Source organism: Equus asinus, chromosome 8, assembly GCF_041296235.1.
Source record: "Equus asinus isolate D_3611 breed Donkey chromosome 8, EquAss-T2T_v2, whole genome shotgun sequence".
NCBI classification, from domain to species: domain Eukaryota; kingdom Metazoa; phylum Chordata; class Mammalia; order Perissodactyla; family Equidae; genus Equus; species Equus asinus.
In genome coordinates, this window is record NC_091797.1 from 87793706 (window position 1) to 87819718 (window position 26013).

The following is a 26013-nucleotide window of genomic DNA, read 5'->3' on the forward strand; positions in this document are numbered from 1 at the left end:
TTCAATCTGATAAAAACAGTCTCCAGGAATGAAAGATAGGCAACATACACTAATAGCCAGGTGAAGCCACAGAACAGTCTATAAACACATTCATACCTCCCGAAGTTGGTGATTTATTTCTCATGTGTTTCATCTTCCTAATTTCTTGAAAGAGAAACAAGGATTTCCATGCAAAAGGCCAGAGAAGTTAAAATTAAGGGACTGAAAATAATTCCTTAAAATTAGAATTGGAGCCTACACCTCAACACCCATGTGTCTTTTAACCAACGGACACTTTTTCTTTTGAGGAAGATGAGCCCTGAGCTAACTGCTGCCAATCCTCTTCTTTTTGCAGAGGAAGAATGGCCCTGAGCTAACACCTGTGCCCATCTTCCTCTACTTTATATGTGGGACGCCTACCATGGCATGGCGTGCCAAGCAGTGCCATGTCCGCACCCGGGATCCAAACCGGCAAACCCTGGGCCACCAAAGCGGAACATGCGCATTTAACTGCTGCACCACCGGGCCGGCCCAATACTTCTAAATTCCTTCCATTTCATGCATCTGAATTGTTGGGAAGTCAAAAACTTTACTTTGAGTAAAGAGAAAAAAGCACTGAGGTCTGCTCCAAATACTTGTTCAGACACTTACCCACTTTCTCATGAAGTCACTATGACTTTGTAATGAAAGGCTATGAGCACAGTCAGCACTTCCCCTGCTTGCTGACAAGCTCTAAGGAGACACAGCACATTGAATCCGCCTGTCTTCTTCCTTTCTTCCAGGCTGCCTGGCCTCCTCCTTAGGAGGCTTCAGGAGCACTGACTGTGTGCCAAGCTCTGTTCTTTGTGCTTTGCAGAGACCCATAATCCTCCCAACAGCCCTGTGAGGCTGGCACTATCACACCCACTTTTCAAATGAGGAAACTGAGGCCTGGAGAGGGGAGAACTTGTCCAAGGTCCCACAGCTGTTAAGAAGAGCTCAACCCTGGCTGCCCAGCCACGGCCCTCACTGCCGCACCACGGGCCTCTCCTGGCACCAGATTCACATCTTTCTTTAGAGTAGGCTCTCTCCACTGAGGACTGGTGACTGCCTGCTTAGGTAATAAGAATCAGAAGAAATGAGATTCTGGTTTCGTCCAGTATTCTTATTCTTAGTATTGTGACAAACAACATATGGAGCTAGTTTCCTACATCTTAAAAATGTTATGTGTCTGCCCTGAGTAGTATGTGCTACGAGGTGGAGAGACAAAGGAAAGTGAAGATGGTATTGCCACCAGGCCTGGGTTTTGTTTCTAGGACAACGGACTCACAGAGCCCAGGGGGGAAATGGGATATGGGAAAAGCACTTTAGGAGCCTGTTTTTAGCCTGTTAGGAAATTCAGTGTGAATACACAGATTTGGCCCTACACAAGAACCCATGTGGCTATGTTTTAAAATCTCCCTTCTAAGATACAGAACGAAATGCCATTCAGCATCTCTCCTAGCACTTGAAGCCCTCAAGTAACATTCTTTCCCCATTTTTTAAGTCATGAAGTTGGCTTCTGTTTAAAGATGGTCATAAGCAACCTCTGTACTTCATCTTTGTAGGAATTTTAGTATTAAAACCATTTTAATTAAGACTGCCTGCATTTTAATTAAACCATTACAGTTCAAGAAAATGGTTTATATTATCCCAAAATGCCTTCAAATGAGAAACTCTGACTTTTACTTTTGTGAGCAATTAGAGCCATACACCATGTAATAACGAAAATGCCAATGCAGAAGGAGTTATTTAACTTGCAAATCTGGTCACACAGACACTCAGAAAGAGAAAAAGGCAATGTCCACAGCAACCACTGTATCAGGCATAAATGTTTCTTGAACTACTGTGTCCATTAATATCACATTAACTGAGAACCACACCTAAGAGTTTTGTTTCCTGGTTAGGGTTTTCATTTTGACCCACAAATATAACTAACCCTTTCCCTCTGCTACATAGACAAGAAATCTTTCCTAAGGACGTCTCTCAAAATCTCATTCATGAAATATTTTAGGAAGTCCCCAAAATAAGCCACAAAAGAAAGCACACACAGATTAATGAGAAAGTCCTCCTCCTCTATCAGGGGGAGTTCATGTTCACAACTTCAAATTGCTGTCTTTCCTCAAAAAGGCTTTTGTGCATAATAAGCAGTAATTTTGAATTGTGTAATTGTGTGCGTGTTTGAGAGAGAGAGACTGACAGACAGACACAGAGATAGGCAGAGACCCAGGCTGGAGGCCCAGGGGATGGACCACACTGATGGAAGGCTGTGGGTCGTGGGAGCTCATGTGGCCTAGGGAGCAGGACCATGCCTGGATGTGCCCCCATGGGCTACTGGTCTACTTAAGATGAGGAAAGGGATGGATCAACAAAAGGGGAAAACAAGAGGAAAAGGGAAGGGTTTAATAAATATGATGCAGGTTTATGAATGAAAGCATCTCAGATATGTAAGTTACCAGAGATTTTAATGGAACATTGAACAATTTATAAAATGTAAATTCTCTAGATTAATTCTGGTTTAAACCAAAAGAGTGAGCTAATGATTAAAATCTCTGCATCATTCTCTCATGGTTTTTAAAAAAAGAAATCAGATCATAACATCTATTGAATGGATTTGTACATCTTAAAAAAAAAGGGAAACTTCCCAAATTGTACCAAGCACCATATTGTGATCTTTGAAGTCAGAAATGGCCTTAGGGCAGATATCTATTTTTTTTGACAACATTCAAAGACAATGCAATGTAAGCACACTTTTTCTAGCCTGAAATAAAAGCATAGCACTTCTGAGCCAGGGGAATGGAAAGTGAAGCATGTTGTTAAAGGGTGGGTGAGTACTCAGGAAGGAGTGAATCCTGGTATCAAGATTACTGTAAAGATGGCTGGCCTGATGGCAGAGTGGTTAAGTTTGCATGCTCTGCTTCAGTGGCCCAGGGTTCGCAGGTTTGGATCCCAGGCGTGGACCTAGCACCGCTCCTCAAGTCACGCTGTAGCAGCACCCCACATAAAATAGAGGAAAACTGGCATAGATGTTAGCTCAGGGCCAATCTTCCTCACCAAAAAATATATATATATAAAAATAAAATAAAATAAAATGACCACCTACTTAAAAAAAAAAAAACTGGGGCTGGCCCAGTGGTGTAGCAGTTTAGTTTACTCACGCATGCTCTGGCCTAAGGTTCGCTGGTTTGGATCCTGGGTGCAGACCTATGCACTGCTTATCAAGCCATGCCTGTGACAGGCATCCCACATATAAAGTAGAGGAAGATGGGCACAGATGTTAGCTCTGGGCCAATCTTCCTCAAAAGAAAAAGAAGAAGAAGAAGAAGAAGATTACTGTAAAGACTGTACCTTGGGAAGCTGTGAAACAGTGTGTTTTTTGTAATAAGATGGTGAAGTCACTTGTTCCCAAGGCTGTGGTGCTGAGCAAAGGAACTAAACACCTGTAGCATGGGAGGCATGAAAGGCGTGCAATAAAGAGGATGCCTGGTGAAGGAGGAAGATAAACAGCTATATGGTTTCCGTGGAAGGAGACTGAGAAATCATGCAGGCTCTCCTTTCTCTGAGGATCCTCCAGCAGTCCATCCATGAAGACTAACTCTTATCCTTCAATAAACACTGACTATTCCTTTCCTACCAAGTGGGAAATAAGGACACTGGGAGAAGTCTGAGCTGTATAAGAAAAGGGAAAGGGAGGCTGGCAAGGCAGTGCCAGGGACACAGAGAAGGCCAAAGACACTGGTGCATCTTTACGTGGGAGAAGAGAACAGAGAGGAGAAAGAAGGAGCAGGACTGTGTTCCTAGGACAACTTTTGTTTGTGTGAGGCACCAAGAGAAGTTCTTCACTGAAGCCCTAAACTTTGCTGACCTAACGAAAAGAGTAAGATTGTTCTTGGGTTTTACCAAACTCTTCTGTTTCTCAAACTCAATGGGATGATGTTCAACAACGTTTCATGAGTGTATCTGGATCGGGCTGGCCACGTGAAACTAGAAAGTCACCCAGAACAGTTAACAACCTACCAGAAGTTCTCAGAGAATTCAACTCAGAGAACAAAGGGAGGAGTCAGAACAAGAGCCAGTCCCTTCCTTACGGTAAGAAAGAACTCTGTAGGATATAGCTGCTCAGAGTGAGCAGACTCTTCTTTCAGGAGCAGAGAATTATTTGGGTGACGATTAGATCAACTTTTATTTGTAAACCACTTGTTTCTCAGATGTTTACAGACACACATGCACGTCCGTGCGCACACACGGGAGACAGATATCAGGTTCATTTCAGGATAGCTTTTACGTCAGTACACGTCTCCCTAGCTAAGGAGGTCAAAGGGAACAGCAGTGGCTGGAAGAATCAGTGGCAAGTTTTGAGGGAGCTTCCTTCCCCTGGCCATCTAGAACCAGGAACATCACTACCCCAAATATGCTGCAATTCTATTTCTAGAGGCATGTATTTGCAGAGCACTTTATAAGAAGATGAAAAAATGGAAACACCATATTAAACAAACTCAATTTTACAAATTTGTTCTTAAGCCTGTTATGTAAACCTGAAAATTTTCAAAAACCTTTAAAATCGGCATATTGAAGAAACCTGTTCGTCACTGGAGTGGCGTCTATTCCAGGGCAGGTACACATTCTCCCAGGCAGGATTTTCGAGCCCCCTTACCTGTCATGTTTATTTTCTTGGGCTGCTCTTAAGAGCTCCTGTATGTTTTTGGTGATCTGTTCAGTCTTCCGGATGACGTCTTCGGTGCTGGGGAGAACGGGGCTTGGGGCCGTGTGGGCTTCTGCTGTATCTGGTACTGAGCCATCACCTTGCCACACCATACTCCTCTGCCTTCCCTTTCTGCTTGACCTGTGAACGTTACAGAAGTGGCTAAAGGCAATAGGTGCTTATTGGCTGCTTCTCTGCTTCTAGGAGCCACTGCCTGTGCATTTGCTGAATGCACAAGTGGGCTGCTTTTGTGGTTTCCTTTATCCTGTCTGGCAGGACACTCACGGTGAGGCTGTTTCATCAACAGGCAGCCACAGCACACATGGAGGCTGTTTCATTCTAGCTGTGGGGCTAGAAATTATGATTCTCAGAGAAAGGGAAGATGGGGAAAGGGAGGAATAATTGGAACAGGGAGGGTGTGTGTTACAAAGCCATCCCTAATCCAGCCAACTCCTTAGGGTACAGATGCAGGGTGTAACCTAACGTCAACTGAAAGTGAAATACTGATTTTAAGCGCGTTACAGAGACTAAGAGATGTGTAGAACGTGCTGGTCAAAGAAGAAAGGCGCGGTGGCGATAAAGGGAGAGGAGAAGAGGTGTGAACTATGAACTTGTGCTTCCATATTTTAAGGCCTTACAGGTCTGAAAATACAGAAAAGGGGTGCAGGGACAAACTGTGTCTCGTGACCACAGTCTGCTAGGTCTCTGGTTTAAGAGCCCGACCCCTGGCACATTCTTCCTGCAGATGTACCCCATGTCATCTGGGTCCGTGTCGTTGGGAGTGTTGTCATAGTCACTCTCAGGTGTGCTGTTCTGCTTCTCCAGCCTGGATGTCTGCAAGAGAGAAAGGCGACCCCCGTTAGTTCAGAGCATGAGACGCTTCTCGGGAACCTTTCCCAGGAATCATTACCTGTTGGGCTACGTGGCCTTCACGCCCCAGATCTCACTTGGGACAGGAGCCAACCCTTTATTGAAACTTAGTAAAAGATGAATAGTGGATCCAGAAACGGTTTCTTTCCTTCTTTGCACCATCTTCTTAGCTCAGTGGCTCCTCCAAAAACAGATCCCTGGTACAAACTAACAGACACGCAAGGCATCACCCCACATTTAGTTCTCTGAGGAATATGGAGTTTAACTTACTATAATGAGACCCATTTAAAAAGCAAACATGCCAGCACTTATATAACACAGACCTTTAGCGCTGGAAGCCACCTTATTGAGTCTAAGACCAGATGAAAAAATGAAGGGCCAAAAAGCTGGATGACCCACCCAAGGCCACAGAGTCAGCAGAAAAACAGGACCAAGAACCCAGATCTCCTGTCTCGCGCTATCTGCAATATTCCATGCCTGGGGCTGTGAGGATTGCCACTGCTCAAAACACGCACAGATCTTAGAGACGGCTGGTGTGAGCCACACAGGAAAACCTGTATTTTTAACTTATGGCCACATGTTGTTTGTGAACCAAAATGCATTAACCCAGTGTGACACTTGTTTCCCAACCACTTTTATCTGCTTCCCAAAACATCTATCCCTTAAAATATAAAGATTTGGTGTAACAGTGGGGATTCAAAAATGGACACGGTGTCAAAAGAGGAATCCTAAAAATGTTGCGAGCAAATGGCAGCACTGCTAAGTCTAGGGCCTGCCAGGGTGACAGAGTCTGAAGGGGACCACGTTCCTTGGAAGGGGACTGTGTTAGTTCTGGAGTGTTTAACAAAAATAATTTTCCCTCAGTATTCATTTTATTCATAATGTTTGAGAATTTCTTCATCTAGAACAGAAATCAGTGGAAGCTGATTCCAAACCTAAACTGAATACCTCGCAAAATACAAATACGAGCTATTTCCAGCTCTATACCTTGAATTTAATCCAAGTTAATCAAAACAAGTGACTAAGGAATTTTATTGATGCTGCAATAAAATGTGGCTAAAGATATAGCTGTAAATTAGGAGCCTTGTTTACACCCACGGAGACCCTGCAGCTTCATCCAGAGGAGCGGCTCCCTTAGAGGAAGTCAGCTGAGGAAGGTCTACGCAAAGTCTAATTATGCGCTCCTTACCGACAGCGCCACCTGGCCCTCAGAAAGCCCTGTGCACAGGCGGGACGGCTGCCGCCCCGGCGGGGAGAGACTCCTTATGTACAACATATTTTGCTTCCTGTCCCCATGGCCTCTCCCTTTCCCTCTCCCAGGGCAAATGCTCTCTTTCTCTGTCTGCTGATCTTTCACATTTCCCCCCAAAGCTCTATTTGGTCCTAGCCACTCTAATATAAGACACTTACACTGAACTCCTAAAATTCAATATACACTTGTCTTTACCCAATAAAATTAATCTGGCAAATGATTAGAAGTATTGGCTTGGAGCCATGTGGAGTGTGTCTGTAAAGCTGAATTCTGTAAAATCTACTACAACCTCTAAGATCCTTTTTTATATCCCCTCCAGCAAACAGTTCTGCTTCACTCGCTGCCTTATTTTGATCCAGCTTTATGAATCGATCAGTGAGTTACTGGCTACTGGAAGTCTAGATGGAAGGCCAAAGGCAGGCGCTGTATCCAGCGCAGGAACAGTGACACCAGGCTCTTCCAGGGGTGATCTAAAAAAAACCCTAACAAACCAAAAAACCCCACCCTGTCTTACCTTTCACAGGGAATGTTTGACTAACTATTAAATTTCTTTTCCTTTAGTTTTTATATACATGCACACACATATGGATGGGTGTGTTTGTATGCATATGTGGGTATGTACACATACAAAAACGGAATGTAAAAACCTGCATTTAAATAATTATTCTAGAAAATTTATCCAGAGCTGCTCGAGTGGGAGAATCTACTAGAAAACAGAATTAAACCCAGAAAATCCCACATTTTTATAATGGATCTTTTTGCCTTCCTTGATGTAAATTTGATAATTACAAATCAAATGCATTACCAGACAGTGATCAAAAGTACCAAGTTTCATTTACACATTTTAGAAAAGACTCATACACCTAATAAAAGTACTCAGGAAATGTTTCTCAAGTATAGGAAACAATAAGTGGCAGTAACCACCCAGGTAATCAGTTACTTACGCATTAGGTCCTTCATCGTTGTCAACAAAAGCATATGTGCAGGATTTCAAATTAGCCAGCAATTAATTTTATGAAAATTATTATAAACATGCAGAGCTAAGATCTATTTGTTAAAAGTGCTGTTCTCTCAAAGCTGTTAATAGAAAAGTTACCTATAGCTGGTGCTGGTTCAGTTTATTTAATAGATTTGCAGTTTTCTCTGAATACAGACATGCCATAAAAACCTAAACTCATAATGAAGCTGTCAGGAACAAGCAAGATTATCAGTTTAAATAACTTAACTGTTAATCTTGTATAAAACTCTGTCTCAGCAAGCAATCCCTGCATTGATTCTCAAAATTACCAAAAGAAAAAAAAAATGTTTTTCAAACCATATTTCATGGTGGACAAAAGATGTTTATTTGACTGATTAAAATTTCAAATGAGATATTTAATTTCTATTTAACTGTCCCTTAGCTTAACCAAAATATTATAACAAAAACATTGCAGTTCAATTTCAGAACTGCTCAGAAGACTTTAAGTATCATATATCAAGAATTCTTTTCAGGGGCCGGCCCGGTGGTGCAGCAGTTAAGTTCGCACATTCTGCTTTGGCAGCCCGAGGTTCGCCAGTTTGGATCCCGGGTGCGGACATGGCACCGCTTGGCATGCCATGCTGTGGTAGGCGTCCTACATATAAAGTGGAGGAAGATGGGCACGGATGTTAGCTCAGGGCCAGTCTTCCTCAGCAAAAAGAGGAGGATTGGCAGCAGTTAGCGCAGAGCTAATCTTCCTCAAAAAAAAGAGTTCTTTTTAATAGATTACTTCAAAAGTGCAGAAAGGAACCCCCCCAAAGGGCCTCGATGAGCCGTATAGCACTGGTAATGGGAAAAAACGATTCTCCATGGTTCCTACTGACGTGGGGGGAATGGACAAAGGCCTTGTCTGTAAAGGTGGTCCCCTTACCCACAGCCACCTTCCCTCCTCTCACCTTAGTTACACTACCCTTCCGTTAAAAAAAAGAGTGAGTGGGGCCAGCCCGGTGGCACAGCAGTTAAGTGCGCACTTTCCACTTTGGCAGCCCAGGGTTCGCCGGTTTGGATCCCAGGTGTGGACATGGCACTGCTTATCAAGCCATGCTGTGGTAGGCATGCACAGTAGAGGAAGATGGGCACCCACGTGAGCTCAGGGCCAGTCTTCCTCAGCAAAAAGAGGAGGATTGGTGGCAGATGTTAGCTCAGGGCTAATCTTCCTCAAAAAAAAAAAAAAAAAAAAAGTGAGCAAGCGAGGACCTGAATGCAGGTCTTCAAAGCCTGTGCTCTTTCCATGACTTTCCCAGCTTGTTGTCATATACTCCTCAGGCATGAAGGGATTTTTAAAATTGACAGCGCCTTTGAAGGCAGTCACCTAAGTCCCTAGCACTCTTTTTAACTGACTCACCAAAAGGCTAGGTGTGGAGGAGGTACTTAATAAATACTTGTTGCCTGGCTACTCTAAAAGGAGCTTACCTGAATCATGCAATGCTATTGGGAATGTAAAGTGTACATCAGCAAGCTGGACTTGACCAACTAATAAAGCGAAAAAACATCACGACCAGCTTCAGAGTAACAGCTGCCTTCGCCTCCAATGCTGCTATGTGTTACAGTCCTGAGGCGGGACTCAGGGACTGCAAAATCTTGGTTTGTCAAGTATGGTGCTGACATAAACTATGTCAAGAGATTAAAAAAAATAAAAAAGGATGATGTCTTAAGTGTCCCAGTTAGTCCAAATATACTAGTTTTAATCTCAGTAAATCTAACAGATCTGCCCTATGACAATATTTAACCAGCAGCCAGCTAATTTCCCGATTGTTTAAAAAGACAGTATGCTCAGAATAAATGTTATTGAGTGAATTGGGAATCTTGTTAAATATTACGTGAAACTGAGCAATGTGGAGTTAGACAAAAGGGAGGCTGCATGAGTGCAGGTGTGCGCGTGTGTGTGTGCGTGCATGCCGCTGTGCTGTGCTGTGAGACACCAGGAGGGAAGCGCTGCCTCATGCAGGACAGAAGGGCAGTTAGCAGAGGGCCAGGAGAAGCACAAAGCTCCCAGGAGCACTGCCCGTCTTCCAGAGAGCAGACCATTCAGAGTGTACTTAACCCTTCGGGTGCTTTCGTCCCTCGACCAGGAAAGTGTGGAGGGGAAGGAGGGCAGAGACGAAGAGGAGGTCACAAGCGCACTCCTCCCGATCTGGAAGGGGAAAAAGAAACACACTCGGGAAAACACAAAACAAACAGAAAACCCCACCACCTCCCCTGGCTTCAGCCCAGGTTTCCCAGTAAAAGAATCCCCAAAAGCAACTCACTAGGTGAGATCAGTACTGAAATTTCTGTGACAGGAGAGCTGACTGCCACGCGAGCCAGTGACAAGCCCCCAGAGATGTTTAACCCCTTCGTGAAATGCCTCCCCAAAATAACTCGCAATTTATAAGGCTACTTTTCTATAAGGAAAAAGATAAAACCTAGCATAATTTGTCAAATTTGCCAATAGTTTTTTTAAAATGGAGAACCTTAAACAATTATTTGGTTTTTAATAAGGACAGATAATATGAGAAACTATATGAATGATTAAAAGTTGGTATATGTTATCGATCTACTCTTTAGTACATATATAGAACTTTTGCAATAATATGACATTCTTACATTCTAAACGTTTCTAAAATAAAAAAGTACACTGTGAAAACTAACAAAGGTTGCTTTTCCTAAATTTTGTTTTCAGTTATACAAAAATAAGATTCTTAACTTAGTTCAATGGTATTCCCATTACACCAAATGTATAAACCAATTGCCTCAGAATGTTTAGCCCAAACAACTTAAAAAGTTGAATAGACTACCAATCACAATATAACAACAGTGTAATTTTACCACACTAAAGCTTGACAAAATTAAATGAGAGTTTAATTTACTAGACCGTGTCCTTTACTTTGCATTTACTGAGAATTTTTTTGAAACTCCTATTAAATTTGACTGAAGAAATAACAACTTTGACATTCAAAAAGATAAATATTACTCTCTGAAAAAACATCACATACGTTCAAAATGTCTATAACATTTTGTCAAAACATAGGTTTTTAAAATAATCCAAAAGAAATATAATACTTGAAAACCTCACAACACAATATTTATCCCATTGTAAAATAAGATAGCTAGCAGCCTGTTACAGAATACAATCTTTGGAATATAACACTTGTAAAACTGATGTAGCTTTTTCACACTTCATTCTCATGAAAACACAAGCAACGTCTTCTTCATGAAGGGGAGAAGGGGCATGCAGAAGCTAAGCAGGCACACTGACCACAGGTGCAGAGGCCACAGAGGCCTGGAGGCTTCCAGAGCCATCTGCTCAACCAGGAGGAGCAGACAAGGTACCTCGAATTCTAAGGGCCACAGTTCATAAAGGGGCACATACCTGTCTACCTCAAGGAAGACGGCACGCACTTCTGCTGGTGACCGCTACAATTTGTTTTTGTTTTCCACAGTGGGGAAGGAAGCTTATTACAAAAAAAAGTACCAATACTGGCTGGCTAGGAAAGATATTATGAATACCAGGGAGAAAAAGGGGAGAGGGGCTGAGCAAGAGCCAGAATCCCCAACTGGGTTTGAAAACTTTTGGCCAATGGCCTTGTATGCTTGTGGGAACACCGCAAGCATCTGTCGACATGTTAATACAGCAAACACAAGGACAACTCTCATAGTCCAATCTGGCAAAGCAGAGACACGGGGATCTGCAGGTTCAGAAGAGGGAATGCAGGAGTCAGGCTGGACAGAGAGTGAAGAGCGGAAGCGCCAGTGGTGTTACTTACGTGTGCAGGGAAAGGCTGGAGTCTTGTCCTGCTCTCTTCGGGGTGGTTCACTTCTCCCATTGGGAGATATGGTTTCTGACCTGATCCCGTCTCGTACATGGACATGGGCCTACTGCCCCGGGCAGACGGACGTCGCTTTAAGGAAGAGTGGTTGGAAGTGTCTGTGTACTCAGAACCAGTTTGCACCTGATATATATTGGTTGTGGCCTGTTTCCTGAGGTTCGAATTTTCACTCTGGAGTGTTTGAAGCTGAAAGAAATGTTTGGCAGTGGGACTGTGTTTTTCTATAGCAAGCAGAAAAAGCAAACACCAAGTAAACGCATACAACTACCAGCTTTAAACAGTAAGAACAATAACAGCTAGCTGGGGTTGAAAGTCAAAGGCAACTACCAACAAGAATTCTTTCTTCTGGAATGAGTGATACGTAGTCGACTCACTTCATCACTTAGGCAAATTAAACAGCTTAATTTCTGAATGTGGAAAAGTAGCACTAAACTTTTTAAAAACAACGTCTAACCACTTAAAAATTGGTCATGGCGGGCCTGGAAAATGTTTACAGGAAAGCTGTACTCCGGATTATTCTAAGGCTGTTTCAAGCAAGAGCCTGAGATCATGAGGACATCACTTAGGTAACTCGCTTTTCAAATGAGCCCTGAGCAATTTGCAGATGCCAAAAATGCCAGCAGACACCATGGAAGCAGCACAAAGATAATGAGTTACTCTGCAAAGCAAGAAAGAGAGTGAAGTTCAGCTTATGAAAAACCAGATAAGCTACTGCTTCCCAAAAAGCCAACCAGAAAAATATGATCATCAAGTTTTTATTACATAATACTCTTGATATTCCAGACAATTTAGCACTTTTTAAAAAATAGAGGGAACCGAATCATGGTACGTTTGCTATATTAACATATCACGAAGAAAACTGGAGGCCTATTGAACTATGTTAACATCTTCATCTGAACGCTCCACGTAGCACGCTCGCTTCCCTCTGGTGATGGATCATCTTTCGGTCAGGGCTGGAATATTTGGCCTCTCTCTCCTTTGGCTTTGTCACCCAAAAATGCGACCACGGTGGTGTCAGCTTTCAACACGCTAATGTGCCTGGCACCACCCCATCTTAGTTAGAGGCTGTCACTTGGAGACCCTGAATGCTCTTTCCATTCCTCACATGCAGGCTGCTTCATGGTGTTTGATGAATTAGGGTTAAGGGATCAGCAAGGAATCGTGTTACTCTTTAGCGTCTGGCATTTTAAACACAATTAACTGAGTCCAGGCTGCACAGTGTCCTTCCCCTCTGGTGCTCCTTCATCTTCCATGACATTTTATAAGCTGGGTGTGGTGTGAGTTCAGCTGTCTACTCTTTGACAGAGACTGTAAAATCTGACCAGATTTCCCACCAGGGCCAAGGCTTAAGTCCACAAGCAACTGTATTTGCACCAGAAGATCATTACTTTTCAATAGCAAACCCATTCAGTGTTAGGAGTTACTTTCAATTTTTATTTAGAAAGCACCGATCTGTGAAAAATACACCAATAGTGGCTGCTCCTCTTCATTAATTAGCATCTTTTCCAAGCAACTGTTAAATGTGAAAGATCAGATACAAATCACGCTACTTTGTCAACTATATAAGAAAAAGTTTACCTAACTTTGAAATAAAATCAATACATCTTTGCTAAATAAAAATTCCACATACTTTATATTAATAGTGCCAAACTTTTGTGAAAGTCTGACTTACTGCCTCTGCCACAGAAATGCCCTCATTCTCAGTTTTCTGGAAGAGTGACCCGCTACGGAATGACAGATTGCCTCTACCCCACCAAGGCTCTCAGGGTATAACATATCTGCAACTCCATTCCCAAAGAAAGAACAGCTGCAAAGTGACAAGCAGCCACTGAAAATTCCTACGTTCCAGGATCCAGACAGGCAGAAGGTGACTGTCAAAACTATTTATTAGGGAACCCACAGCCTAAAGTGAGATGGTCAAGGTCCAGAGTAAGGAGCAGAACTGACACATGCCCTCAGTGAAGGACTGGGGTGTCTGGTCAACATGTTTGTCTATGTGAAAACCTTCTCTTAGAGTTTTTTTTTTTTTACAAGGCCTTGATATCTGAAACTTTATCTTAACACTTTTCATGCCTCTAAAACATCCATCCTGGATTTTGCTTGAATGTGTTTTAATGAGCACAAGCTGCTGGTCTCAAGTTTTAAAAATTTCAGTACTCTGTATTTAGAGATGTCCTCAGGTAAATCTGAATGATGCTCATCTTAATAAGAACCAGACTTATCTTATCTTAACAAGAACACTTTCTTGTTTGGAAGGAGTATAATAGGAAATGAAAAGTTACAGATAATTTAATAGTTTCAGAAACGAAAAGCATTTTAAGAATTGAAGAGATAATCCACAGGCAATGGCACATAATTTCACTCTTCATTTCTTAAAGAAGCTCAAGACATTTTATTTCAGAGACATGAGGATATCTCTGGTGATTTCTACAAATACTAAAAGGAGCATCATAGAATAAAAAAGGTGATGCTTAGCAGATTGATTTAGTGGCAAAATCAGCATGTTTTAGAAAAAGTCACTTCCACAAAATTATCAGTTCAATTAATGGGGCGAACTATAATTCATTAAACAAAAGGTATTTCAGAAAAGACAGAGGAAGTGCAAGCCCTTTATTTATGGCCAAAGGGATCTTGGTCTGTATCATTCATGGCCGCACACTAGCCCTAGACAGAGCCAGGGCAACCCAGAACAAGTGTTTGATTACAATCTGATTGATCTTCAGGCATTCTTCTCTCCCTCTAATATAGGCATCGGGGCCATTTATCTCAAAAGATCTCACAAAATGATCTAGAACTCAACACCAAAAGAATCCTAAACCAAGATCCAGGCGAGGGTGTACTTCGCTGACAAGAGGAGGGGCGTGGGCCTCTTTCTGGTTCTTCTGCCTTCCTTTAGGAAGCATCCATGAAAAGGGCCCAGCCACAAATGAAATGCACTGCGTCCCCTGTTCTTGATAATGATTCTGAAGGATTACTCTTCAAATGACAGCAATAAGACAGAGATATACACTTTGTTTTATTTAAGGGAAATGTACAAAATCTCATTTTGTAGAGAATTGAATGATGGGGGCAGTACCCAGAAAGTCTTGAGCAGAATTTAAAATTTTTCAACTTCCTTTTCTTAGCAATCTCATAAAGAATATCATACATAATCTCCCTCTTAAGCATATTCCTTGCTACTATCAGCCACACTCCTTTTAGGGATTAATATATTCATATATTTCTGACTCTCTCCAAAGGCAGTGAATGAGAAAATGCTGAGCAAATGGGACTGTTTCTAACTAGTGAGCAGTTCTCGATAGTGCAGACAAAATGTTTTCTTATATTTGTTGAGCACCTACTCTGCGACAGGCCCTGCCCTAGCCTCTGAGGACATCATAAATTAGTGGGAAGTACTGGTGAAAAATAAGGTGGGGATGTGGGACAGGGTTGCCAGGCTGAGGTGGGTAACAACTTAGAATAAGAGTGAACCGTGGCAACATCCCTTGCATGGCGTGGGGTAGGGTTTGGAAGGCTAATAAACACATACACCTGCCCAGGGCTTTTTGTCTGCACTGCCTTCACGGTGTGATTTTTCTTTAGAATGAGGAATAGGAAGAATCGCACCCAGGGAGCGCCATCCGGGTTCCAAGGAAGCACAGAACAGTGCAAGTGTTACTACCACTGATACAGACACTTAATAGGCTGTCATGTTTCTCCTCCTCGGGAAACTTACTGTGGGTTTATTTCTAATCAAACCTACTTCATTTGAAATATCTAAATACATACTGCTTCCAAAAAGACAGCTTGGCCCAAAGACGTTTAGGTCTGTTACAGTAACTGTTTTCGTCCCTCTGACCACAAGCGTCGTGCCTGGGAATCTTCCTTATACTATGGGGTTAAAGAGTCAATCATCCTGGCATTTAGTAACATGTTACCTTTTTCTGCATAATTCTCAGCTCGTCACTCAAGTTGTTATTCACCTTCATTAGCTGTTGTATCTTGGCCTCAGAAGCCACTAGAGCGTTTTTGACCTCCATAAATTCCTGCACAGTGACTGGTCCATCTGATAAATCTGAATCTAGGCTCTAAAAATAAATTGGGGAAAACGTTCACAATCTGAGACGATGATAACATTCAAGACTAACAGCTAAAGAATTTCAAATTCTGACCATGCCAGCTGGATTGCAAAGTTAATCAAACCAAATCAAGGCTTCTGAGAGTAATGCAAAAAGAAGACATAAAGGTAGAGTTACTATTTGGAAAATGTTCAAGTGAATATTTTCTAACAGAACAGGCAGTGGGGTACAGATCTACTTGGACAATGACTAAGTGCGTACACCTCGTCTTGTCTGCCTTTCTCTGCTCACTCATTTTCCTATTTTATTCATTCTTTCATTAATTCATTCATCCCAACAGATTTTTACTGAGCATCAGGGAGTGTTCTAGGGGTTTGGGATATATATGAAAGAAAACAGACAGAGATTTCTGCTTCCATGGCTTTTATATCCCAACAGAGCAAGAGAGGGAAAAAATAACTAACTACACAGGGTGATGGAAGGATAAGTGCTGTGGAAAATAGATAAAATGGAGCAGGGTGAGGGGCTGCGGAGCTGCAGCAGGGGTGAAGTGGGTGCATTTTAATTAGAGAGGTGGGGTAACCCTTTGGGCAGGTGAGATGTGAGCAACAGCCTGAGGAAGTGAGGACATTAGTCAAATGGCTGTCTGGGGGAAGAACGTTCTAGGCAGCAGCAGAGCTCAGCTAGGGCGAGTGGACGGGCAAGGTGGAGAGGAGTAGAAGGCCGGTCAGTCCACAAAGGACCCGTTATGGAGGGCCCTGTCCTGACTCTAGCTGTCACCCTGAGTGAACCCAGTGTTTTTGGGGAGACTGGGTAGAGGTGTTTCAGATGTGACAAGTGACTCCTGCTGTCCCCTCCGCATTCCCTGCATCTGCCAATGACATCATCATCATTCTCACAGTCATGTGACCTGGCAAACTCTGGACACAACTTTTGTGTCTGTCTTCCCACTTCAAACATGGAACTTATTGCCAAGACCTGTCTATTCTATCTTCTTTTTTTTTCTTAAAGATTGGCACCTGGGCTAACAATTTGTTGCCAATCTTCCTTTTTTTTTTTTAAAGATTGGCACCTGGGCCAACAACTGTTGCCAATCTTTTTTTTTTTTCTGCTTTATTTCCCCAAACCCCGCCTGTACACGGTTGTATATCTTAGTTGCACGTCCTTCTAGTTGTGGGATATGGGACGCCGCCTCAACATGGCCTGATGAGTGGTGCCACGTCTGCGGCCCAGGATCTGAACCCTGGGCCACCGCAGCGGAGTGCGCGAACTTAACCACTCGGCCACGGAGCCGGCCCCCTATTCTATCTTCCTCTTCATCCATTCTCAAACATTTGCTGAACCCCTCCATGGGCCGGGTCTAGGGTGAGGTCCTGGGGATTCAGCAGTGGGTAGAGCATCTCCTTGGGCTCACACTCTCTCATAGTGACTTCTCTTCCATCCAGACCCTCCAAGCCCAGGCCCTGAGGCGGCCTGGGTCAGCTCTGGTTTGGACTTCTTCAGCATTACCCTAACTGAGTTCCCTTCCTCCACTGTCTGACCCACCAGAACAGTGGTTTTAAGAGCCACCCATTGCTCTCCTGCCCTGCCTAAAACCTCTCTGGGCTCTGCACTGCCGCCAAGGTCCAGGCTCTTCAGGGTGGTGGCGCGCTCCTCCACGGTGACTGCCCGCTGCTACAGCTGTGAGTCCCACTCCCTTTGGGCTGTCCCTGTACATGACCAGCTTTCCCACCGGGACACCCCTGTTTCACTTTCCCTCTGCCTAGACCACCCTTCCCTGCCTCTCCACGTGCTCATATCCCACTCATCCTTTAAGGCACACCTTAAGAGCCATCCCACGTACAAGGCCTCTCCTGATACTCCTCCTCAGCAAGGAAAGGTTGTGCCTCCTTTCACCCCATCCTTCCAACTTCTATTTGTGCTTCCTAGGACACATATCACTCCACACCTTTTATTGTAGTTATCCCTCCAACTAGGCAGTGACAGCCTCACGGAAAAGGGACTGGGCCTCATTCAGGACAGTATTATCCAGACAAGCCACTTGGTAAATGTTTTTTGAAAGAATAAAAAACACCAGTCCCTCCTTACAAGTCTTACAAAGTCATACTTGCAGTAGGGCTGTGATTCAGCCATTGACTCAGGTACAAGGAACCCCCTATTCTAAAACTATTCACCTCGTTTCACCTCTGCTTGGCCCAAGCTGGCAGTAAACCCAACTTTACCTCCACAGACTTTTCACAGGGCTGACCCTCAAGTGATTTACAAATAAGGCAACTTTGTAGGAGGAAAGATTTGAAAAAGGAACATATTCTCCCGTTCTATGTGCAGTGTGTCACCTCACCTTCTGCCTGTTTGCCTTGCTTGCAGTGGCTTCCAGATCTGTGTCTTCGTCTGATGCCACACTGTCGTAGTCCGGCTGGTCGTTGTCTTGACTCTCAACACTGTGCTGGTTACTGACTGTTTTCAGTATGAGCTCCACATTGTCTATCAAGAAAAGCATATAATTTTACTTCAGGCTTAAAAAATCTTCTTTTCCCAAAAAACTATTGGGAGGATTTTGGGGTTTAGCCATTTAAAAGACTGAAAGAAAATGACAGAAATAGTAATGTTATATTTCCACCTAATACAGGATAAGAGAGCAGGTTATCAATCAGACAGCCAGCCTACTGTAAACTGCACAGAGAGATTTAAACATCCCTCTGAGCTGCTTGCCAAATGTGGGCAAACTGATTAGACGGTTTGGGGAAAAACTGCTCAGATTAAGGAGGCAGCTTCCCAAGTCTCTAACCATTCAAGGAGATAGACTGTAGCTCCAAATCATGAAAATAAAGCTGTAACAAGGTAAGATTAACTGTAATTCAATTATAACTGTAACTTGTTTACAAGGTAATGTCAAGCCAAAACAGAAAGGAAGTTGTTAAAGCGGAGCCTAGAAACTAGGTGCTCAGAGAATAGGCACATTGTTATTTAGTCAGCTGAAAGCCGGTGACAGAGAGAGACAGAAAAGGAGAAAAGGTCCCAGTGGACACACACATGCACCTCAGGAAGGTCTGGTCTATAGGGGAACAGGGCTGATTCAATAGGCTCTAACACATTTTGAATACAAGATTTCACAAATTATCCAAGTCTCTCCAATTTCTTTCAGGCATTCAAGCTAATCTCTTATTCCCATTATTATTTCTGGATATTTTGGTAGATACTATCTGGCTGATAAATTATGGTTACTTAAAAGGAATTTTAATTTTTTAAATTAATACTTAAAATATATGTCATCTGATCACAGAGATAATAAAGATTCAATAAAGAAAATTTGAAACTACTGATAATCATTCATAGCCATTGACATATGTTGGTCTATTTCTTTCCAGTCTTTTTCCTAAGCATATACATGCATACAGTCAATTTCCCTATTTTCAGTAGTTATGGCCTATAAAGTTGCCATGAAGACTAATTCGCAAATCCTAAACCATTGTTCTGAATGGAAACACAGGGTTGGGTTCCTGTGAGTCTCTGGTCATAAGAGTTTTGTCAACAGATCAATGTATAACCTTGTTTCATGTGTGTTTCATTTTAAAGACATTTTCAATATATATTGATTCATTAACACTGAACTCAATGGCCAACGGTACTGTAACTCACATCTGAACAAAGCTTATTCAATACACATATTTTCCCCATAAGCCACATCACAGCGTTCTTGCGCCCAGGAACCCTAGACAGTACTTCAGCACTACACTTGGGGGCCATTTTAAACAGTAAAATCACCAAGAAAAAGCACAACGCTATGAAGAACGTGGCACTAAATAGACCTTGAAAAGGACATTTGTTTACAGTATGAGAGTTGAAACAAAAGGCAGAGCGTGGCCTTGTTCAATCTCAGCTGGGAACGTGTGTTTTGGATGGCTCAAATTTTTCACCATTCTGTACAGGTCCACAAATTACCACGAAAATTCTGTGGGTACTGATTTTGGGGTTACAAATACATTTTAGCAAATGGGTGAATCTGCAAATACAGGACCTGTGAATAATGAGGGTTAACTGTACATTTATACTTACATACGGTGCTTGTACCTATGTACGCACACAAATGTTTTCCTTACAAAACTGGGATTTACTAAACCTTTAAAGAAATGTATTACTTTATACTATGTCATTACATCTGCTCTGAAAGAAAGGTCTGTGTGCTTTTAAAATATGTGACTAACTGTTGCTCTATTATCTGTTTCGAATGTTTTCAGTGTTGTCTAACACACATACATCTGTGTTTACCTTGAAAGTACTTAGTTTCTTCATTGAGAGTGTAGTAAGCGTTCATTGTACATAAATGCAATAATAACACACATCTTTATTTCCCTCAATTAACACCTAGAAATGAACCACCAAATCAAAGAGCAAGTGCATTTTGAGACTTCAAATGTCTGACAGGACCCTTATCACTGCACCTTCAAAAAAATTTGATAAACTTTCTTAGAACTGGTTTATTTCTGGTTGAACCAGTAAAACCAAGAACAAATTGTTGTCAGTTACTGATTACCGTCTTTGGGGAATGCGATGCTGACTGAAAACAATTTTCATGGTATGTATTTCTTCTGTTTATATGTTTTACAATAAGAAAGGGTATTATATATAAAAACCAATGAGGATACAGTCCCGGGGCCGGGGAGGAAGTGCATTCCTAAGCGCAGAGACAGGACCCTGAGCTACTGAACTAGACTCCACAAGGCACCTAAGAATAGTGCTCAGTGCTCTCTTTACAATGTTAACTCTCACTGCAGACATATAAAGTTTACAGTAACAAATTTCAATTATTTAGAACTCACTTTTGTAGGTAAGCAACAGCAAGTGAGCTGTAATTTAAATCTTATGTCCCTTAAGAAGATCTAAGTCAGACTTTTGGGTTAATTTCAGGATGTAATTTTATAGGGAAGATAGGTGACCCAAGAGGGAAAAAATCACATATAAGGTAAATTTGGATAGGAGTTAATAAAGTTGAAATATTTATAATTCTAGGCTCAAAGAGGTAAACTTTTTGTCATGACATGGTACCAATAAAACATACAGGGCTTTAAGCTGTCATGTTGACAAGTGCTTTATTAACACTTGTGTCAAACTTAGAAGGCAAAGAAGCAAACATTTAGAGGTTTGAAACAGTTACCTTTTTTAAATTATTATTATTTTATTGAGATCGTAATGGTTTGTAACATTGTGAAATTTCAGGTGTACACGTTATTAATCAGTAGTGTGTATAGACTGCATTGAGCTCACCATCAACAGTGAACAGTTACCTTTTGAACTAGAAAGAGGACTGCCTTGCTGTCTCCTCTTGGCATCACTGAGAATGTCGATAACCAGCGTGGCAAACTCATGGGCGTTAAACCGAGCTAATTTCTGTCTGCCCTGAGGGTGAAAAAATAATTGGAAATATTCCAAAATGTAAAAATATACACAAATTCACATAAAACTAGTCAGACTATTGTTAGATTTCAGCAAAAACCTTCCAGCACGAAGTGTCATTAATCACAACCACGATGGAATCAAACATTAACATTCTCTTTGCGAACAGTTTAAAACCATTTACGTAGGAGAATTATATAACATTTAAGTCCTTACAATGCATATTATTTATGTGAACAAAATGAAATGGTTCTACTTAACATTTTTTTCTAATATCAGTTCAGTTTTGGAGAAGACCTAGTAATGAAAAATTAATTTGGAGGGAAATGTTTAAATTGCAAGATAAACAAAGGCATAATCTAGATGTTGGGACTCTATCACTATATATAGCCATTAATCAATAAAAATTAAAAGACCTTCCTAATTTACTCAGCTTTTCTCCTCTTGATGGATGCCACAGATCTTTTTAATGCTCTATTGTTAAACACAATGCTTTGATGAAAATCATAGTGCATAAATCTTTGTATTTTTATTTTATTAGAACATATGTCCAAATGAGGAATTCCCATGTGAAATGATGTTAATTTTGAGGCTTCTGGAACTAGTTAACAAATTGCTTTTCTGAAGTCTGCAGCAGTTTAAACTCTTATCTATAGCACGAGAAAGCCCATCTTGCCATATCGTTATCAGCCCAGAGTATCCTTTATTATATACTTTATTAACTTGAGTGAAGAAACTTTCTTTAATGCCTTTAGGTTGCTTTCCTTGATTACTAATGAGGTTAAACATTTCTTCACATTTGTAAGCCACTTATATTTCTCCTGGGAATTGTTTTATATTCTTTCTCAGTAATCTACATCTATTGCTTTTCTTATCAATCTGTGAGTTTTGTGTGCGTGCGTGTATAAAAGATATTAACATTTCAATCAATAAAAAAATGTAAAATATCTGTCCTGGCAAAATAAAATACCATGCTATCAGCCATTCCCAAAATAACACTACTAGTTACTTTTCGGACTCGCTCACTTGCCTGGTTCCGTGTTGATGAGTACTCAGGATTGACCGGAAGGAAGGGGACGACGGTTGTCTCGGTTACCAGGGTGCTGTGGTTTTGCGTGGCAAGCCAGACTAGCCAGAGGAAAGAGCCAGAGACAGAATCTCATCACCACGAGTGTGCCACTGCGCCCCTGAGAGCCACGGCTCCCGCGTTACTAGGGAGACTCAGGGAAGCACACTCCGAAGCCAACATACACAAAAGTAAATGTCGACACACGCGTTATCAGGACAGTAGAAATTGGGCAAGTAAAACATTGAGGCTAGCAGCTTGTCACTGCCCACTGATAACAGAAGCTTATTAGATAAAGCCACATGTTAAGTCACCTGCATCAGTCTCTCGCCTGTCAACTTCATCGTACACATCCATGGCAAGTTCTTCAAACAAATGATTACTTAGCTGAAAGTAAAAAAATATCAGGAACACAAGGGACAAGGATTAACACTAGGAGAATGAGGGGGACTGTGACTTATTCACCCTTTTATCTCCAATCTTATCCAAAGCCAGTGCTTGGTAAATACCCACTATTCAACAGACAATAGCATTTCCAAAACAGTACAGATCCTCTAGAAATGTCTGCCTCCCACAGCAGCCTCTCCTTGATGATATGCAGATAGCGTTGTGCTATAAAGCAGATAAGAGGTATTCGGAGTACATAATCTCAAAAGCAGGGTCCACTTCTCTACTCCTCTTGTGATACCACCCTTTAAAGGCTCCTCTTCTGCTCTTGAGCGTTTGCCAGGTCCCCCAAGTAGAAGGGATCCTAAACCCTTGGTGGGATGGCAAAGATGGCAAAACATGCCAGTTTAAGAGGATAAAACATGTCATTGCATGAAAATATCACCCAGACCTCAGTTAATTCTCTTTGCTATCTTCCTCAGGGGCAGTCCTCCATTTCCTAAAAGTCAGGGTCCCCAACAAGGGAGAGCTTGTCTAACCAGTACGCTGTACAGTGTCAGTTAACAAAACAGTCCCCACACTGAGTGGGGTGCCCACCTGGTGGCTACTGGGATAGGGAGGACAGTCAGGTGCTTCCTCACCCAGATGAAGCTAAGCCCCTGCCAGGGTGGTTCTGGCTCCCTCGGCACTTTTCTTCTTATAGAAACACACCTTGATGCTTGGTGGCAGTTACTTTTTAGTTGGCACTGAATTTGCTCTATTCCCTACTGTGTTCCTTACAACTGCACATAGTACCTGGCACTGAGATGGGGCTCAGGAAATATCCACTGGCACACTGACCAGAATGTATTTTATGCAGCAATTTAAAATGCTGGCCACACAGACCTCAGGGGAACTCGTTAAAATGGGTACAGTGCATTGTTGAGTCAAAAAAGCAGGATGTAAAATTCTGTAATTATGATTGAGCTTCAGTTTAAAAAACAACGCACCTGAAAACAAGGATTAGAAGAAGTACACCAAAATACTGACCCTCAATCCATTAAGAATATAGCGAGTGAGGATGATTCCCCTTCTCTATTTTCCAAATTTCCTCTAGTACAGTTATACTACATTTATAATTAAAAGTAAACCCCGAGAGCCTTTGCTGGATAAGGTGATGAAAGATTGGAAACTTGAACTTGCATCATAAATACCCAGTGTCTTTCCTCTAAGAGGCTACAAGCTCTTGTTATGATTTCTAACAATAACTACAAGAGCAGTACTGACTGAAGGCTTACATCCCAGGCACTGTGCTAATATCATTATCATCATATTTAATAGTCACAACACCTCTATGAACACAGGAACTACTATTACCTCACTTTACAGACAAGGAATTTGAAGCACACAAGTTAGTAGCTTGCCTACAGTCACAAAAGCCACTAAGTGATGGACCTGAGATCCAAGTTTAAGTCTCTCAAAATGTTAACATTTACTAACTCAAGGCATGTATTAGTCTTATTACATTTCTCTCAGCTTTTCATTAAGGAGGGAGGGAGGGAGGGATGTGTATTGCAGGAAAAACACTGAATTGGCACTGATAAGAGCCCTCACCTGGGAGGAGACCACAGGGTAGGGTCAACAAATAATAATGGCAGCTCACCCTCCTTGAGCAGTTCTGATCTGCAACCCTTGCTGGATCTTTATCTCCCTTTCTAGAAGACACCAAGGCACAGAGAGGCTAAGGAGCATGTCAGAGCCGAGATCTGTACCTGACTAGTCTGACCCAGAGCCCAAGTTCTTGAGAGTTGTACTCAACTTTGTTACAGATATTTATCTGGGGCCTGCTAGATAAATAGACATGCCAGAGATATGACAGACATAACCCCAGCTTTCATGCGGCTTTCAGCCTAGCAAATACAGGATAGTCAAAGGGAGCTTGGGTTTTACCTACAATGTTTGAATTATTTAAAATAAAAATTGGCTTGCATACTATAAGTAATTAAAAAGAAATCATAGAATATTTAGTGCTGACTCCAAAGCTTATCATCTTAGTCATCTTCCCTAATTTAAGAAAGGCAATAAAGCACACAGACACACAAAACCATAGATATAGAACACAGAGACACCAAATTGCATAAAAATACATTTATTTCACATTACAGTTAAATACTAGTAATGATAAATTCATTTTATGTAATATTTAGTACTTAATATTATACGAAATTCTAGTGCAGGGTCTTCTGTGAAAAGGGGGATGAAGCGAAAGTCATAACCCAGGGGAGCTGCAACTCCAGGGTTAGGCTGCGAGAAAACCCCTACCTACACCGTGAAGGTGCTCTGATTTCAGCCACTTGAATGATGAAAGGGATGGAAGCTGGGTAAAGGGAATACTGCAGGCAAAAGAGGATTCCTGAAAGAGGACCTGAAGGTGCCTTCAGAGAGTGGTAACTCATAAAGAAATACTTAAATACATGCAACACACACACACAACGGGAACCAGCTGGGAAGCAGGGCAGGAACTGAAAGGTGAGAGCTGGATGACGCCCTTAGAGGTCACAGAAAGAGGTTAAGAATCTTGGTTGTGATCCAGAGAGGAATAAGAACAGCTGAGGGGGTAATCTGGTGGTCAACACGGCTGGGGAGGCACCCTGGTGAGGCTTCATTTGTGGGGACTAAACAAAGAGAAATCCTCCCCAGAGAAGTCGATTTCTTGGGGCCCTGACTAAGGCTGAGGTGGGCAGCTTGGAAAGAAATAAGCAGACTAAAGCAAGCTTGTGACTTGCAGAACTGGGCACACTCTGAGCACATATCTGGGACAGGACCAGCAGCTTTTAAAAACATTCATTTACAAAGCTCTGACAAGAGGCATGGGATATGCAAGACAGTTGGCTGGATCCCAAGTGGCAGCAAGAGAATCTGTGGTCCTCACCATTCCAGCATCAGCTTTTATCATTTCCTAGCATTCTATGAGGCTACAGGAGGTAATTCCAAGAGATGTGTCCCACTTACTCATTTACATTGAGAGAAACAGGGAACTCTTAGGAGGAGAAACAACTTCCTAATGTCAAAGGCACAGTCTTCACTTTTAAAATGACAGAGAAAGCCAGTACTATTTGAAGCAGAGCCAATAAATTGGCTATACTAAACTTAATGGTACTTTCAGTCTTCTTCACTACACACTCAATGGTCTGCTTCTGATTTAACAACACCTAAGAGTAGGAAACGAAGTCATCTGATGCAGTCGGTAACGGACTGAGAGCAGTATCAGCAGGACACATGATCTCCCATACTGGGGCTCACCAGGAAATAGAGATACTCACTGATTGAAGTTTCTTCTTAGCAGCTTTTGCCAATTCAGACAAATCCAGGCTGCTAAGAAAATGTATAAAACTGATAAGCAAGTAAATAAAACCATTTTTGTGAGCTCTGTAGAAGATTATGATAGCCAAGGGATCAAGATATTAATTACAGTTCATGG

General features: G+C 42.0%; 1 protein-coding gene across 17 annotated transcripts in view; it reads right to left on the reverse strand.

Moving 5' to 3' along the window:
* Positions 1–26013, reverse strand: part of GIT2 (GIT ArfGAP 2) — a 47986-nt gene that overhangs the window by 4177 nt on the left and 17796 nt on the right. The window contains exons 9-18 of one of the 17 annotated variants that reach the window (XM_014867762.3): positions 25856–25907; positions 22481–22553; positions 22131–22228; positions 20992–21103; positions 18048–18190; positions 15611–15715; positions 11586–11834; positions 9884–9973; positions 5451–5533; positions 4652–4840 (exon numbers count right to left, since the gene is read on the reverse strand). In XM_014867762.3, the coding sequence (XP_014723248.1) occupies positions 4652–4840; positions 5451–5533; positions 9884–9973; positions 11586–11834; positions 15611–15715; positions 18048–18190; positions 20992–21103; positions 22131–22228; positions 22481–22553; positions 25856–25907 (1194 nt within the window). Of the gene's footprint in view, positions 1–4651; positions 4841–5450; positions 5534–9883; positions 9974–11585; positions 11835–12387; positions 13162–15565; positions 15716–18047; positions 18191–20991; positions 21104–22130; positions 22229–22480; positions 22554–25855; positions 25908–26013 lie in introns of those variants that run through there. The other 16 variants (XM_014867760.3, XM_070516245.1, XM_014867761.3 and 13 more) reach the window with 16 other exon arrangements.